The 16,111-nt window shown below is 38.9% G+C and overlaps 2 protein-coding genes across 5 annotated transcripts; one reads left to right on the forward strand and one right to left on the reverse strand.

The window, feature by feature from the left end:
• Positions 1-857: 857 nt before the first annotated feature.
• On the forward strand, positions 858-10,893 carry zgc:113337 (nectin-3). 4 transcript variants are annotated; one of them, XR_014123419.1, is made up of 8 exons: positions 1,091-1,609; positions 1,720-1,795; positions 1,879-2,199; positions 2,396-2,725; positions 4,416-4,700; positions 5,566-5,667; positions 9,123-9,210; positions 10,013-10,893. XR_014123419.1 is itself a non-coding variant. In XM_027011843.3 (7 exons), the coding sequence occupies exons 2-7, from the start codon at positions 1,726-1,728 to the stop codon at positions 9,125-9,127; spliced, it is 1,113 nt and encodes a 370-aa protein (XP_026867644.2). In that variant the 5' UTR covers positions 858-1,000; positions 1,720-1,725; the 3' UTR covers positions 9,128-10,893. The 4 variants fall into 4 exon arrangements, 3 of the variants coding, with proteins under 3 accessions (XP_026867644.2, XP_081569621.1, XP_081569620.1); XM_027011843.3 differs by lacking the exon at positions 1,091-1,609 and adding an exon at positions 858-1,000 and having other exon boundaries at positions 9,123-10,893; XM_081713495.1 differs by having other exon boundaries at positions 1,085-1,609; positions 2,396-2,665; positions 9,123-10,893.
• Positions 10,894-12,541: 1,648 nt separating this feature from the next.
• Positions 12,542-14,975, reverse strand: si:ch211-214p13.8 (uncharacterized). The gene is made up of 5 exons (XM_035522010.2): positions 14,789-14,975; positions 13,741-14,079; positions 13,112-13,264; positions 12,981-13,003; positions 12,542-12,880 (listed from the first exon to the last, which is right to left on the reverse strand). The coding sequence occupies exons 1-5, from the start codon at positions 14,871-14,873 to the stop codon at positions 12,572-12,574; spliced, it is 909 nt and encodes a 302-aa protein (XP_035377903.1). The 5' UTR covers positions 14,874-14,975; the 3' UTR covers positions 12,542-12,571.
• Positions 14,976-16,111: the final 1,136 nt, after the last annotated feature.

Consider the following 16,111-nt stretch of genomic DNA (forward strand, 5'->3'; position numbering starts at 1 on the left):
TATTTGAGTTAACGGTAAGCAGTTACAATGTAAAGGTACCGTTGCGCGGAAGAAAAAAAAGATAAATGTTAAACAACGTTTTGGTTTATTTCATTAAAACAGTTAGATTATCTAGAAATGAATAGGACAATAAGGACAGTAAGAAATCCACCTATTTTTTCCCCGAATGCAGAAGTGCTGGAAAAGAAACCTACGGTTTAACAGGTCTGCTTATAGCGCCAAACCCAGACATTACTTCCATGCTGGATTTTCTGCACTTGATATGCTTGTCTATGATACTGGTAGCAAAAGACAACAGAACACTAGCTGACTCTCAAAACACGTTGATCACATTTTCTTGCTTTTAATATCAGAATTTCATGTCTGAATCGTTATCCTTTAAATTAATAACAATGATGGATGTCACATGAAATAAATTACTAATACGCACACGATGCATTTGATAAGTGCAATGTGAGAACAGAAATAATCTTTTGGGGAAAAAATAAAATTTGGGGTAAAAGTAATTAACGAAGACATTTCGTGAAAATTATCTGTTATGGAAAAAAAAAGTTTCCACTGTGGTGATATGATGGAATATAACTGTTATGCTGTATAATGCTGAATTCACTGGTTATAACACGCTCTTTCTTCATGAAAACCATGACTGCGGTTCGTTGGTGCAAAATGTCCCCTAATGATAAGCTATAAGCACAATCAAGGTTACGGTTCTCAGCAATGTTGTGAGTGACCAAGATCGTTTCTTTGGTTAATGTCCTCTGAGCAAAATTAGGCAACTGAGAAATAAATATAATATTTAATGTAGGTGTCAAATCGGAATAGGCGAACTGGTCAACTTACATCAGGAGTCCTCCAGTCCACGCCCTATTCGAGAGTTGGGCGGAGAAGGATCAGACTGGGAAGACTGTGTGGGAAACTATGTGGGAATATTTATAGACTTAATATTTCTGCTCTTATTTAACGAATTTCGTGCTGCAGAGATACGCGCGCCAGAAGGAAGGTAGGAATTAAGCATCTTCACCATTCAGAACTGTTATTATGATTTTTGCGGTCAACTTCTGCTTTCTAATTTTGTCTCGCGTTTCGTTTCATTTCCACATCTGTTTCAGTTTTCACCGTCTTCTGATGTTACTGGATATGAGTGCAGGACACTGAATACCTTGAACGTATTCTATAGTTTTATTGAGCTCAGGTAGTCAGATAGTTACAGTGCGCAAATTTCCCCTGAATCTAGATTAGACATTTTGAGCTCTTTAGACTCTTTAGACAACTAATTTAGTTGCAGCGTATGTTTAGTTTTGTTGTTGTTGTTGTTGTTAGTTTTATTTTTTATTTAAGTAAAATTATAATAAAAATGAAAACAAGTGTGAAAATCAACTATGTCTGAGTTAGGTATATAACTCGATGAAATGAGAAAATGAGTTGCCCCCAGTCCTAATGATCAGGAGTCAACCTCTCACAGTTCCCCTGGAAACCATCGGAGATTAGCGTCTTCACCAGATTTGTTTCACCTGTTTATAGTCAGCCTGTGTAGTTCAGCCTGATCACCAACCCACACTACAGGAATTTGACCGTGTGAAATTTTAACTTGCGCATTCTGAAAAAAATGGTAACTATTTGAAAGGTGGAAAATAAATACAACAGAATGTAACCTACATTATTATGTTATATGCATTTACATTATGTATGGTGAAAATATTATGTAATCTCTCTTTGTAGGCTAAGATGCTTGAAACCAGCCTGCCAAAATGCTTGCAGCTGTGCATCACCCTGGTTATTGTATCCAAAATACATGGTATGTCCTTGAGGAGGGAGCAATGGGTGCTGTGTTATCCCAATCCCAGGTTTTGCGAAGCCCATTAACTGTATGTATTGCAGGCAGGGTGCAGGCCCCGGGGCGTGTGGAGGCTGTCGTGGACCTACCCTTTACCCTCACCTGCATGCTGCAGAAGGCCAAAGGGGAATCGGTCAAGCAGGTACGTTGGCTGGACATGAAGAATGAGACACTCATCTCCTACGTGCCAGGCCAGCAGGCCAGTGTGAGCGGACAGCAGCACGTTGAGTTGGGGAGTGCTGCGCGTGACGCCAGCAATGTGCTCATCAAGCGCGTGAGCCACAGGGATGAAGGATGCTATACTTGCATCTTCGACGTGTACCCATCTGGCTCCAAGGAGGGAAAGACTTGCCTGATAGTCACGGGTAAGTTGCAGTGTTGCATGCGGCAAGGTTGAGTATGCTTGCTGAAGATCCCCCGTTTAATTTGTTCATTTTATGCTTGGCTTTGTAGTCCCTGAATTAACTAGGTATGCTCAATAGAGTGGGTCCCCCACATGGAGGGAGACATCCATTATTCCGTGTTAGAGTTTTCCCTTGTTTGTTTCTGTTATCTCTGCAGCATCAGTGACTCATGATGGTAATAAGACCATCGTGAGTGGTAAGGAGGCATCCCTGTCCTGTCGCTATGGCCTGCCCGAGAAGGTGCTCCAGATTTTGTGGAAGAGGACCAGACAGCCTGGTATTTCTCAGGATGTGGCGTCTTACGCCAAACGCGGTGACCCCATGATCGAGGAAAGCTTCGCGGACCATGCCCGCCTCACCCGCTCACTGTCAGACTCGCAACTCACTCTGTGGTCTGTGAGGACCGAGGATGAGGCTTGCTACACCTGTGAGTTCCACACCTACCCTGATGGCACCAAGAGCGCCACCACCTGCCTCACCGTGTTCGGTAGGAGCTACCTTTCATTTCCGACAGGAGAATTAGCTAATGCCGTGCTGAGTAATGATGGAGGCTTTGAGGCCATAGTTTGTAGATAAAAGAGAAATGATAAGTGCAACATTAAATGACTGTATTTTTGAGATTTTATTTCTGAAAGGGCTAAGCATCAATCAGTTTTAGGTTTTGAGGTAGAAAATTCCAGGTTTGGGCCATAGTAACTGAAAGTAGAATCGCTCCTCTTAAGCTAGGTTTCTGAAGTGACCATGAAAGCATTTAGGGACTAATAAAATAATCTCACAATCTTGTACTTATACATGCGAGGACACTGGCAGCTGCATTCTGAACGTACTGCAAATTAGTAATGGAGCTGTTGGGTAGGCTAGACAACATTATTCAACATGTTAGCGCATTACTCAAGATTACACTTAACACGCGTCAATAATTCTGGATCATTCTATATCTGGATACAACAAATGCATGTGTATCTTTGTCACTGTCAGCAATGGAGAAAATGTCACAAACCTTACTGCTATTACAGAGGTGACAGTATACAGCTTTACATGCCTAGTCATAGTATTTGTTTAACTTTTCAACATCAATGAAACATGGACCAATACCAATCATTTTCAAAAAAGAAATTATATGATTGTGTTTTGGGCTAATCATAGTGCTTGTGTTGTTGGTATTTATTTTTTGCAAAGGTTGGTCATGAATTGCAGGTTGTGGCCTATAGGAGAACACTGCTAGGATGGAGCAACATTTTTTATTTGATCAAATGTAGGGTATTGTTTATTACACTGATGTTGACTAACAAACTCTAGTGCTTGTTTTTTGCACTTATTGTTGTCTGAGATAGAGCTTATGTATTTGGCACTTCTAGGTATCAGTACTGATCTCTGTATTTTAACGGTATTCTAGTTCATTGGTATATTGGACTCTACTGTACTAGCTAGGATGTTTTCTATGAGTAAATGACAAAGCACTTTTGTAAGTCACTCAGGATAAGAGCATCTGCTAAATGGTGTAAATATAAATACCACAAAATAAGGGTTTTTCAGTCTCTTGGGAGGTTCTGCCATTTTGCGTCATCTCAAGCAAGTTGGTTAGTTTTTTTAGGTTTGACATTTGTGTAATCTTGTATTTAAAATGAGCAGAAACAAATCCACCCCAGTGTGTGCAGCTGGTACATAGAAAATGACAAAGACAGCGAGGCAGAAAGAGAGAGAGAGAGAGCAAGAAAGAGAGTGAGACAGAGTGAGCGCCTTGTGAAAGTAATGTATTGTAAGAGGCTCTGCCTGTGTGAGAACTCAGACTGTGGGTGCAATGCATGATTGTGCCACACAGTGCACCACTCTGTGCTCTCACAATGCCTCCTTCCTTTCTTTCAGTCTGTTTTCGCATTCATACACACTTTTTTTTTGTATGCCAAGAAATGTATTTAAACGGTCAGTCCGTTACGTTATTACCATCATCCAGTGTGAAAAGCGCCTAGCCCGAAGTGCTCTAGCCAGCAAAAACTCACTTTTCTCCTCAGATAATGTAGAGCGGACGGTGTGGTTCTGTTAGGACTGTAAAGCTAAAACAAACTTCCCAAGCTCACAGTATCAGACTGTCTAATTTAACCGTTTTCTAAATAGTAGTGTTGAAGCCAGCACTGCTCATGTACTGTGTTTTAACATGCTTCTTTCCCTCTCCCCAGTCCTCCCCAAACCTCAGGTGAGTTACAAAACCACATCTCCAGGTGTGGTTGAGGCCAACTGCACGGCCATGGCCCGCCCAAAGGCCGAGATTGTCTGGAACGTGGAGGGGGACAACAGGACTTTGGGGCCACCCACTACGGTGGCCACAGTGCAGGATGACGGGACGACGCTGGTCATTAGCACCCTGAAAATGTACATCTCACTCCTCAAGGACGTGTCTGTCAAATGCCTCGTCCACCACAAGGGGCTGGAGTCTGCCATCGCTGTGTCCATGAACACCAAGAGTGAGTGCAGGGAACCTGCGGGACCTCCAGCGTGGTGTGCAGAGAGCTGGAGTGGCCCCCAATATGGTGCACAGAGAGCCGGAGTGGGCCCCCAGCATGGTGTGCAGAGAGCTTGAGGGGTCCCAGCGTAGTTTCATTAATTTTCCTACATGACTGCTTGTGGCAAAGCTGGAAAAAATCTAAACAGTGTTATTCCTTGCTTTTGAAGGCCCAGACCCAGCACAGACATTGCCACACTTGCTACATGCAACTCAAGAAGAGCATGCTAGGAATCACTTATTCCAAACATTAGTACAAAACAGCTACTGAAGGGGCCAAGGGTTTTGAAGAAGTTAGCTAGGTTTTGCTGGTTTCTCATGGAGAGAATGAGTTTAATTATATTACCAGGCAAAAGTAGAATCTGAGGCAAAAGCATGTAAATGTAAAAATACTTAATACTTAAAAATGTGTGTGTGTGTGTGTGTGTGTGTGTGTGTGTGTGTGTGTGAGAGAGAGAGAGAGAGAGAGAGAGAGAGAGAGAGAGAGAGAGAGTCCTTTGTGCAGAGTGAAATATGCAAGGCAAACCATGGTGTGCCAAGGCAAATGATGTGCCATGTCTCTACATGGCATCGTGACAAAGCTAATATAAAATGTTCTTAAGTGGTTATATATTTCAGGAAATGATCTCTCTGTGTTTTGAATTTTTTTCCTACTTTGAGAGGTAAACTAGATGAATATGCTGCCTTTTGTAAAACACCTGGTTTTAGTTTTGGTAGTGGTAACCTATTACCATGATTAACTAATTCTCTCTCTCTCTCTCTCTCTCTCTCTCTCTCTCTCTCTCTCTCTCTCTCTCTCTCTCTCTCCCTACCTCTCTTTCTCTTAGTTGGAACAGCTCTGGCCATCCTGATTTCAGTAACTGCAGTTGCTTTCCTTTTGGTCCTCTGTATGTGTGTCTGCCTGTGGAAGTGTATTTTGCGTAAAAATGGTAAGTCAGTTTCTGTACAGTGTGTGTGTTTTCCTAATACAGCAGGGCTCAGGTCACTCTCCTCATGGTGACCAAATTCATAAACTGCAGGATGTGGTATGTTCTTATCAGTGAAGAGAGGAAGTTTTTTTGCACACCCTACAGAGGATATCCCATTTTTTAATCCAGCAAAAAGCAGTGCTTCTTAGTCCCATTCAGTAACTTAACTACTGTAGAGGGTAACGCAGTATGGTCTAAGATGGAAACTTATCAGGGTAACTCCCAGATTGTGTTCTGAGAACTTTAGTGACCTTTTGTGTATAGGGGAGGAAGAATGCTATTTCCATGATTTGTCACAGCTGGGATCATGTCCTTAGGCTGGTCACTTTGAGTGAGAATTTTTTTTGTGTGTGTACTTGGCAGTAGTTTGCTGTAATGACTCAGTGAAATATAGTTGTTCCAGTAGAAAGAGAAAGCTAAATGAATATGGGTCTCTTCATTGTTGGTGAAGTCTGTGTGTGTGTGTGTGTGTGTGTGCACGTGCACAGCTTAGAACCAACTAGGTGATGTCCAAGAGAGAAGCTGAATAGCAATGGAAGAAAAATGTTAAATGCTTTTAGTTTTGTAAACAGATTTCTGTTTTCATATCATTTTATTTATATTTGTCATATCTATAAAAAATCACATATGTAATAAATCTCACTAAAAAATCCCAAAGAAGTTTCATCAAAATGACTATAATTATTTTTAATTATTATTTATTTATTTTGTTATTGTTGTTTTTTTAGTATCGGTATCAGTATCAGGTGATATTTAAATGCAAGATTTCAGTATCAGATTAGTACAGAAAATTATTGTACCATCTATAATGCTGACACAAAGGCAGATGGAGGCAGTGGCACAAGTTTACTATAGCAATCACAATGACGTTTTCCTTCTGTTCTTGCTGTAGCTGGGAGAAGGCTTAGTGACAGTCAAATATCTTCACGTCTCAGTTTGAACTTCGTTTTTCAAAGTAGCTAGTGTGACAGCAGTGGCAATAGGGCCTCCCTCATGAGCACTGCGTAATCAGACACTGCGAGGGAGGCACTGAGAAACCGCTGCCGCTCACCCTCGAGAAAGCCAGGAAGGTGGGTGGCAGCAGCATCTTTATGCATTTAGCATTTAGCCAGTGCCTCGTGAGAGACTGTTCACCCAGCATGCGCATGTTGCTATGAGTCTTCCCATTACTTTTGACTAAATAGTTGAGCTTGAGATGTTCATTTCAGTAGTCTTGGCTGTAGGTTTCACTCACTTCTGCAGTATGTCAGTAAGCAGAAGGAGTCTGTCCCAGGGAACTACACTGAACTTCAGAGATGCTTTCTCTGGGAAACCCAGTGTTGAGTTTCAGATTATCTGTTTAAAAATCTGTTAAACTGTTAAACCCCATAAACTAAATGCATATGTAGGACAAATATAGAATTGAAAATATTCACTCTCAGATATTCACTCTCATACTAAGAATTCCTTTAAACATCTTTTTCTACTTATGAGTTTACTTGTTGTTTGTGGAAAATATGTGCGGTGGCTTATTTCAGTTTCCTAATCGATTTGGTTGTGTAACTTACAGCAATGAATGCAGCAAATCAGCTGTTTGTAAGCAAGTGAGCTACTGTTAATATTTCGGTATGGATGGTTATGAAAACATTGCAGATTATGAAAGCAGACAGTTCAGGCAGCTGTCATTCTGTTGCTGTATCTACCAATGGATAGAGTAAGAGCAGCAACCTCACTTTGCATACATTTACATGGGCATACACCTTACTTTAGCTAAATGGAAAATATTTCACATTTTTGTACCACAAGGGTCTATCCACACAGACTGTGCATAAAGATCATACAAATATTACATTTGGGGGAGTTGCATTTACTGGGTTTTTATAGCTTATTCAAGCTAGTTTCAGGAAACTCATATTTAAACTCATATTTTAGAGTAATAATTTCATGTCATGAAGTAGAAAGAGAACACATTAAACATAGGCACATTTGAACTTTCTTACCAAAACCAGGCATGGTTTTTCTTAATTATCTGAGAACATTTCAGCAAGCCTGTCAAAATTGGATTTTTGTACAGCTGCTGATCCAATACAGGAGTATCAACAATACCCTAGTTTATTTCAGAAAAAAACCTGGTGGGATTGAACTTTACATGATGTTAGAATTCATCATATTAAATACCAGATTTGTTAGCCCTCTCAGTCTGAGCAGGGAAATAAAGACCTTTTTATAAAGATTCAAAGACAAAATGATTCATAATAAAAGGCTAGCAGTGAGCTCTCTTTCTGCGATAACTTCCTGTTTCCTGTTGGCTAAGGTTATAAATATAAGGAGATCAGGTGTGGAAAACAGGCCTGTTTGGTAACCAGGAAAGCTAACATATACAGGAAAGACCTGGTTTTCATTATGAGAATGGCTGTACTTCACAACAGGACTGTGAGGGAGAGGAGCTTAAACAGGAGAGTTCAGTGAGGGAGAAAACGGGCTACAGGCGTGTCTAGTTAGACGATGGTGGGAAGAGGTGGGCATGCAGTGAAATGTTGTTTTTGACTGTCCAGCAACATAAAAATAATACAATGCAGACAGCTGATAGTGTGAGAAATGAAGTGTGCAATGTATGTGCAAAGTGACACTTTAATGTATATGTGCGTGTGTGTGTGTGTAATTGTAATAGTCCTAGTTGTTGTCCAGTGTCTGGGTCTCAATGTGTGTGCAGTAATCCTACTTGAACAGTTTCCTGTTCTGTGTGGATGTGAAGCAGTCCTAGTTGTTATCAGCAATGGGTGTGGCTGAAACGCCTGGACTCAATAATATGATGTCCATATTTGTTGGTCATATACAGTAGAGAAATATAGTGAAAACTGAAGAGCACTGTATGTTGTCAATTATTAGTCCTGCAGTGGCCATGTGGGCAGAGACTGTTCTAACCCATCTGAAAGCAAATGGGTATCTGTAGGGAAGTAGGCACACACAGAAACCCTTCAGTTAAGACACCATAGCAGTCCCCCATATCATGTGTGCTTGTCAAATTAAACTTATCTCCTATTTTATATTAATTAGACTAGGAACAGATAAAGGCAAACATTTTTCCCCAAATCTCTCTCGTGCTCAGCACAGCTTAATAAATCTTATATAAATCTAGCATCAGATATGTCTCCAGTGTCCTGACTTTGATGGTATATCTGATTAAAGGTCTGTGAGTGAATGTTGTTCTATGTGGCCTGCATACAGGATGCTTTTTCTGTCTGTATCAATAGCTCTGCGTGCCTCAAAGACCCTCTGATTAATCTCACAAACTGCATGGCTCATTCATAGTTTGTATCCTCACTGGAGGGTACTTGTTATCAACATATTTGACCCCGTCAGCACTAATGCGGAGCCTTTTTTCTGTGTAATTTTAAAATTTGACACCTGTGTTCTGTCTCTCAATGTCTCTATAGAATGAAATGTGGTGATCACAACGGCCTTCAGAAGGAGGATGGCAGTGAACTTCAACTCTAAATCAGAGTTTGGACGGCTGTGCCTGATGTAAGGATATAGAGAGCATGAAGGCACCCACTCCCTGCATCCATAACTGCTTTGCCCAACAGAGACCTGACATTAGCAATGACCTGCTTCCGTACAGTTATGGTTCTTAGCCTACAACCTCAGCATACAACTAGAGAGGAGAGAACTACAAGATCCAGCACTGTGCACTATATAAGTGCATAGCATAGGCATCAATTACACTGGGGATGCTGAGATGTCCCCACTACTTTCTGAAATGGTCGATTTTGTCCCCAACACCTTTTGAAAATATTAGTATTTCTTCTGCAAGGTACATTAGTGTAATTTATAAAATAATAGAGTAATAATATGCTTGTTTAAGTCAATAAAATGAAATGTATTAGGTTCCCAATGACAGAAACAGAAAGCATTCACGCTTATATTATAATTATATATATAATTAAGGTCATAAGATAGCTCGCAACACTTTCTCTACCTGATGGTAAACATAACTGATGCAAGGGCATAAGTATGCAGTCATGATTGTGCCCCAGAGGAAGCTACTCTGTTAAGCTTTAAAATGCTTGAACCTTCACTGGGGTTGATGCTGCTGTCTAAAGTTTAGATGGAACACCATGGACTTAATGCCCCTCTGACACTCATAATGTGATCGAACAGGCATTGCCACTGTTTCATTAGATCTGGAGTCCTGAACATTTCCATCATTTCCTGCTGCTCAAAGAGTCATGTTTGTCACTGAGAGAGGACTTCATGGTGCATTTCTGAAGTTTTTGAAATGCTGATCTGAGGTGTGAGCTCATTCCCTTGTGTCAATTTTCTGGAGGTTTGCGGGTACTTGCAGATGGCTTGCGTCTGTGAGCGGTCACCCTGTCGGCAGTGTGCAGTAGACAACATCAGTTACTGAAGCGGTGGGAGTCACGAGACAATGGTAATGGCACCGAGCATTACAGCACAGAACAGCCATTGTGTGTGTGTGTGTGTGTGTGTGTGTGTGTGTCTATGTGTGTCTATGCAGTATCTGTAAAATGCTGAAATGTATTGCATTTATATTGTAGCACATGATGCATTATATTGTTTAGGTTAGTACAATAATGTGCGGATGCATTGGGACAAAGTTATTCTAAGTTACACTTTGGTTCTAGTTATGATTATTCATATGATACATGTGTATTTACTTTATTTATAATAAATGCAGAATCATAAATAAGTAAGTACACATGAATAAATAATTACATGTTTTTTTGCCCTGCTTTTGGATGCATTTCATAGATTAGATTAGTGTAAACCACCTGAAAGTTATACCAGGACGCAGTGTCTGTTTTCTATAGGTTACAGAACATTATCAACAGCAATGCAGAGTGCAATAATTTTATTTACTGTGACACATATCTGTGATGGACATTGCCAAATAATGTTATATTTTAATGTCTGTATGTAGCATTTTTTTATATATCTAGTTTACATTAACTGTATGCAACCTCACTGTTAGCTGCAGTTTTCTAACCTGTGTTATTGGCAGCAAAACAATAACAACCTCTTTTGAGTCATTGCAAAAATCTCACTGAGTGATTATATTGAAACAAATTATCTCAATATTTAGCAGGGTTTCATTATATCCTATGCAAAGTAGCCAAAATGACAAAGCAAAAAACCCAAAGCAAGCACTGTGGGAGAAAAATAAAAATCACAACTTTGGAAAATGTATCATATTGTTGGTTTATTGTAAAATTTGACAGCACCGATAAGTATGAGTAAATGCTTCAATGAAGATGAATGCTGAGCATTTTGATTTTCAATTTACATTTGGAGTAGTAGATTTTGACTTTGGGGGCAGTTTATGCAATCAGTGTTTGTTCTTTTAAAACTGTGCAAAGCCAATTGTGCTTTTGAAGAAATTGAGGCCATTTTGGAGCACTCCATTGTCAGGCATTCCCACCACTCCTGGTCTGACTTGGAGCAGAGTGCAGATGATGTGCTTAGTTACGCTCTGGTCTTCCCTGGCCTCAGACCTGAAGGTTCCCATGCTAAATCTGAACCTGTTGCGCTTGCTCCTCTTTTTCAGGTTCACTTTAAGGTGTTCCCCTACTCCACAGTTAGCATGGAGCAAGCTCATTAAAATCTTATGTCCATGCATTTCTTTCACAGACACAGATTGCTCACATTAATTTAATTCTCAGTGAGAGATTTTTCTCTCTCTCTCTCTCTCTCTCTCTCTCTCTCTCTCTCTCTCTCTCTCTCTCTCTCTCTCTCTCTCTTTCTCTTTCTAGCACACAGCAGGTTCATTGCAGCTCTAAATAATGCCCAATAGCAACAAACTGTCCAAGTCTGAATAAGTGTAACCCTCTTCTGCTTCACTCCACATCACGACTCTCTCTTCCCAAAGCCACACACAATCAATTTAGTAGTCACGAATTTTTCATGTATGTAAATATTATGTTAGCACAGAAAAAGAAAGAAAGATTTAAAATCCTATATGGGGAAAAGGTGCCTTTGTACTATCAAATCTTAGATCTTAGAGAATCACAGATGAGCTTAATATGTTAAAATTCTCAACAGACTCTGAATAGCTGTAACTGAATAACTAAAATTCTTAATCACTACCAGACCAAAAAGAAAAAAGAAGTGCAAAATGAAAATTATTAAATATTTTGGGCATGATCGAACACAGATATCCGATCATATAAAATTGTGTAATGGTGTAAGAAGAATTACTCAAAGCTTGCACAAGGCTGTGGTGGCTAGCTAAAGAAGGAAGTGGTGAGGTAGAGTGGTAGGTTAAAATGGAACTTATGAGTAAGAATGTGTGTCAAGTAGAAATAAGGCCCACTCTATAAAAATACTGTACCAAGTCCAAACATAAAACTAGTGTCCATGTGAAATTTTTTTTGTTGTGAATCTATGCATGCTTGTACTTTCATGGCTATGGGTTCCTTGCGGCTCTTTATTGGTTAGTGGCATGTAATTAGTCACTGATTGTAAGGGGTGTTTTGTATTTAAAGGTGAGATACGTTTTTGTGCAAACTGAACTTTTATGGTGGAAATGATGGTCCGCTTCCTGTTCCGTTTGAAACCCTCTACGATGAGACCCCAGATCCCTCTATGTGTTACACCCAGAATGACTCAAAACAGAACAGCAGTTTGACACTACTCATTGTTTCCATAAAGAGGTACATATGCTGGTAATTTTGTAAGCAGAAGCAATTACATTAATATTAGAGAACTGAGTTTTTTTTTGCAATGAATGATACACACTGAATCTTACCACTTCCTCTCAGTTCAAGCTGCTGAGGAGAGGTCTGCATTACTCTGCTTACACTGTATCCAAAACATCACTAATTTCAGAAACATGAACTACAATTTCCCTCTTTATTGCAAAAGGTTTTTAACATATTCGGAGTGAGGCATATTCTGAGAGTTGTCCTTTGAGTTGATTTCCAGATCCAGAATATGTCCTAGGTGGGAGATGTTCAAGAAAGGCATACACAATCTGCTGTGACCTGCTCACTGTGCTGTTCTCTTGGAGGTCTCTGCTCCTATGCAGTGTATGCCCCTGACCCATCCCTGAACACAGTGAGATGTCAGGCTCTTCCATCTCTGTGACTTTATTTGGTTGCTGTATTCTGGCCTGGGAACAGCCCGTTCCACCATGTGCGAGGTTCTGATTGGGTGGCACAAGGCATGATGCTGCATGCTGTGAAAGAAGAAGAAACCGACTTTTTAACCCCCAGACCAAACACGGTGAAGAAAGTCAAACAAAGAAGCAAAAGTCCAGGAGCAAATGACATGCTTACTTGTTGTCTGTGGGCTTTTGAGCCTAAAATTGTTTTATAAAAAAGATAACTTATTATTTTGCCTTTTGTCAAATATAATCAATTTTAAAATAGCATATGAGATACTAAAAGGTTAATACTACAGTACTCACATCTACATCCATATATGCTCAGGAAAGAGATCAACAGAACAACAGTGACCAGACCTATTATTCCTGAGCAAATGAAAATGTAGGGAAGCCACCCAATACTGTCTCCACCTGTGGTCTCTCCAGTTGCGTTATTAATGATGGCAAAGGAGTCGGCTATCACAGGGAGAAGAAGGTGAAGCAAATCATTTTAACAAAGGTTATATGAGCAAGAGTGTAAAATATTAAATTAGTTAGTTAGAGTATGTATGGAAGGACAATTAAATTTGTGCAAGTGAGAGTTTTCATTTTAGGACTCCACTGACAGGTGTTGATATATTTCCTGTAAAATATCAATTTTGTTTGCAACACATTTCTTATTTAAAAAAAAATTAAAATGTGAATATGTTTTATATTAGTATATTAATATTTTATATTATATGTCATTGATATATTTCCTGTAAAAAAATTAAAAATTAAAAAACATTTTTAAACATCTTGAATTAATATGTTGCTCTTACTTCCATATATAGTTGTAGGGTTATTAAGTCCATTTGTGGGAGATAATTATAACTTCAGTTCAGCAGGTCACCTTTTTGCTCCCTACCAAACTCAGTTTTATCAAGTTAACAAATATCAGGTTCATTTCTTACCTGAAACAGATACATTGATATTGTGGCTTTCTGATGAAAAGCTAGATACAACAATTTTACATCTATAGACTCCACTGTCATATTTCGATATGCTCTTGAAGCTCAGGTGTGAGGTGACTTCTTTCAAACCAGAATTAGACTGTTCCTCTGTAATTGTTATTTGATCTGTTTCATAGAGTTGCGTCCACGTGTCCATATCAGAAATTTTAACCCATTTAATAGTGGGAATCTTTTCACAATATGTCACAGGACAAGAGATTCTTGACTGGCTTTTACTGGTGACTATCAAAAAAGAGTTCTTCCGAACTTTGGCTGCAGGAATACATGGATCAGGAGGACCTGTAAAATAAAATAACTTCAGCTAGTCAAATGCTATTTTTTCTACTCATGTTGCTTGCAAAAACATAAAATGTATGCCAAAAACATGTTCATTTCAGTACAATGACTTCTACTCAAAGACTTTAGCAATGAGTAATTTGAGTAAAAATAAAAATAAAAAATGTCTTATTTGAGAGTGAAAAGAAGGGCCTGTGTATTAGGTTTAAAACTTAAATTATTGAATGTAGATATAACTACGCACAGTGTCACCTATGAATTTGGTAAAATACACGAACTCAGTCCTTCATTATAACATTTTACATAAAGGCATCTGCTTGAACCAGTAACCTGCTCCCATAAGTCAGATTCAAAACAAAACCTAATGACATCAAACAGATGTTAGGCTTACATTTTCTTCAGGTTTGTTATGTTCCACATGAGGGTGTAGAAGCATACAAAAATATATCTGAATATGTGTTCACCTTGATTACCTGATGTAAACACTGTGGGATTGTTTTTGTGAAATAATTCCCTTCTTTTACATTAAATATATTTAACAGTTATAATACAATGCAAATGTATCAAATGCACCGATAAAGAACATTTAGTGGCATATGATAACAATATCATACTGTAATACCCGAATTGAGATCAGTATAATATAAATAGCCCAGTTGAGCAGACAGTGGTCATGCCTGACATAACTGTTAACTGGTGGAAAGCAACTTACCTTGTGCATCTATAATTACAAGGAGAACAAGAGCCACAAGCAAACCATTTAATGTTGAGGACATTTCTAATAATGGCCTGTCCATTGCGAATGAAGTAGAAACTAAAGGGGTTCAAAACCGAAGTAAATTCATCTAAGGTGCTTTCGTCTGGCATCAGTCATTGTATATGTATCTGTGGAAATGTCAACCCTGCTGCTCTCTCACTCTCTCTCTCTCTCTCTCTCTCTCTACTTGTGGTTTTCATTTCCTTAGTTTTGATTCCATACACATATTTGCAAAAGCCAGTTTAAAAAAAAAAGCAAGGTTTGCAACATTCACATGTTCACACTTCTCATGTTTGCTTCATATGATTTAACAGATAGTTTTGTCAGTAACCAGCAATACTCACTTTAATACACTGGGATCCAGAGTTTGATTTTATCACCACTCTTAAGTCATGACTTGTATATCACGTGTGTGTAGTGTTGATTGGATATAAAAGCAGTTGTTGTGCAGTGTTTATTATAAAGTGACCTTGAGAACTGAGAAAGGCACTATATAGTACAAGTTTAATTAATAACAATTTAAAAATAATCTAATAACCTCTAATAATCTAATAATCTGTATGTGTGTGAGGGCAGCCATATGAATTTTTGTCTTTAAGTGCTAGACAAGTGTTATTAATTTTTTTAAAAAGAAATAACTAGGTTATAATCTTTTTTGAAAAATAATCAGGTTATTAGATTGTCCTTTTTAATTATTCCAATTTTGTCTTGATGGAATTTGTGGATGATTTATCTCTCATGGGATTTTTATTGGATATTCAAGACCTGGGCCTAGTTATTAAAATGTCTGTAACAAGCCAGTAATTACTTCCATCACCCCATAACAAGGATTCAATATGGCCAATATCTGCATATATACTGCAGATTACTTTTGGAGTCTGTGGATGAGTGGTGTCCTTTTGAACCCAGCACAAAAGGAACATTTAAGGATCTGTGGAATTTTATGGTACCGGTCCGAAGAGGGAAAAATAGGAGGTGTCAGCATACAGAGGCAAATAAAAACAATCTGAAGCCAGAGATTACTGAACTATGATAAATTAAAGCCATGAGTGGTGAGCAACTCCTCTCTGTCTGTTCAGTGCAACAACTGGCCTTCAAATGTAAAACGAGCATTGTAAAATTAAAATTGAAATCAAATCTAAACAAGCATTGCCAACCTTTTTTTTCTCATAAACCCCAAATCTCTTGTGAATAAGATGGATGGCTATTCTACAAATAAATAAATGTACTGCAGCAGTATCACAGACTTTGTTCACTTGTGATCATCCTGAGACTTTT

Source organism: Electrophorus electricus, chromosome 4 (genome assembly GCF_041902795.1).
Source record: "Electrophorus electricus isolate QZ-2024a chromosome 4, ASM4190279v1, whole genome shotgun sequence".
Taxonomy (NCBI): domain Eukaryota; kingdom Metazoa; phylum Chordata; class Actinopteri; order Gymnotiformes; family Gymnotidae; genus Electrophorus; species Electrophorus electricus.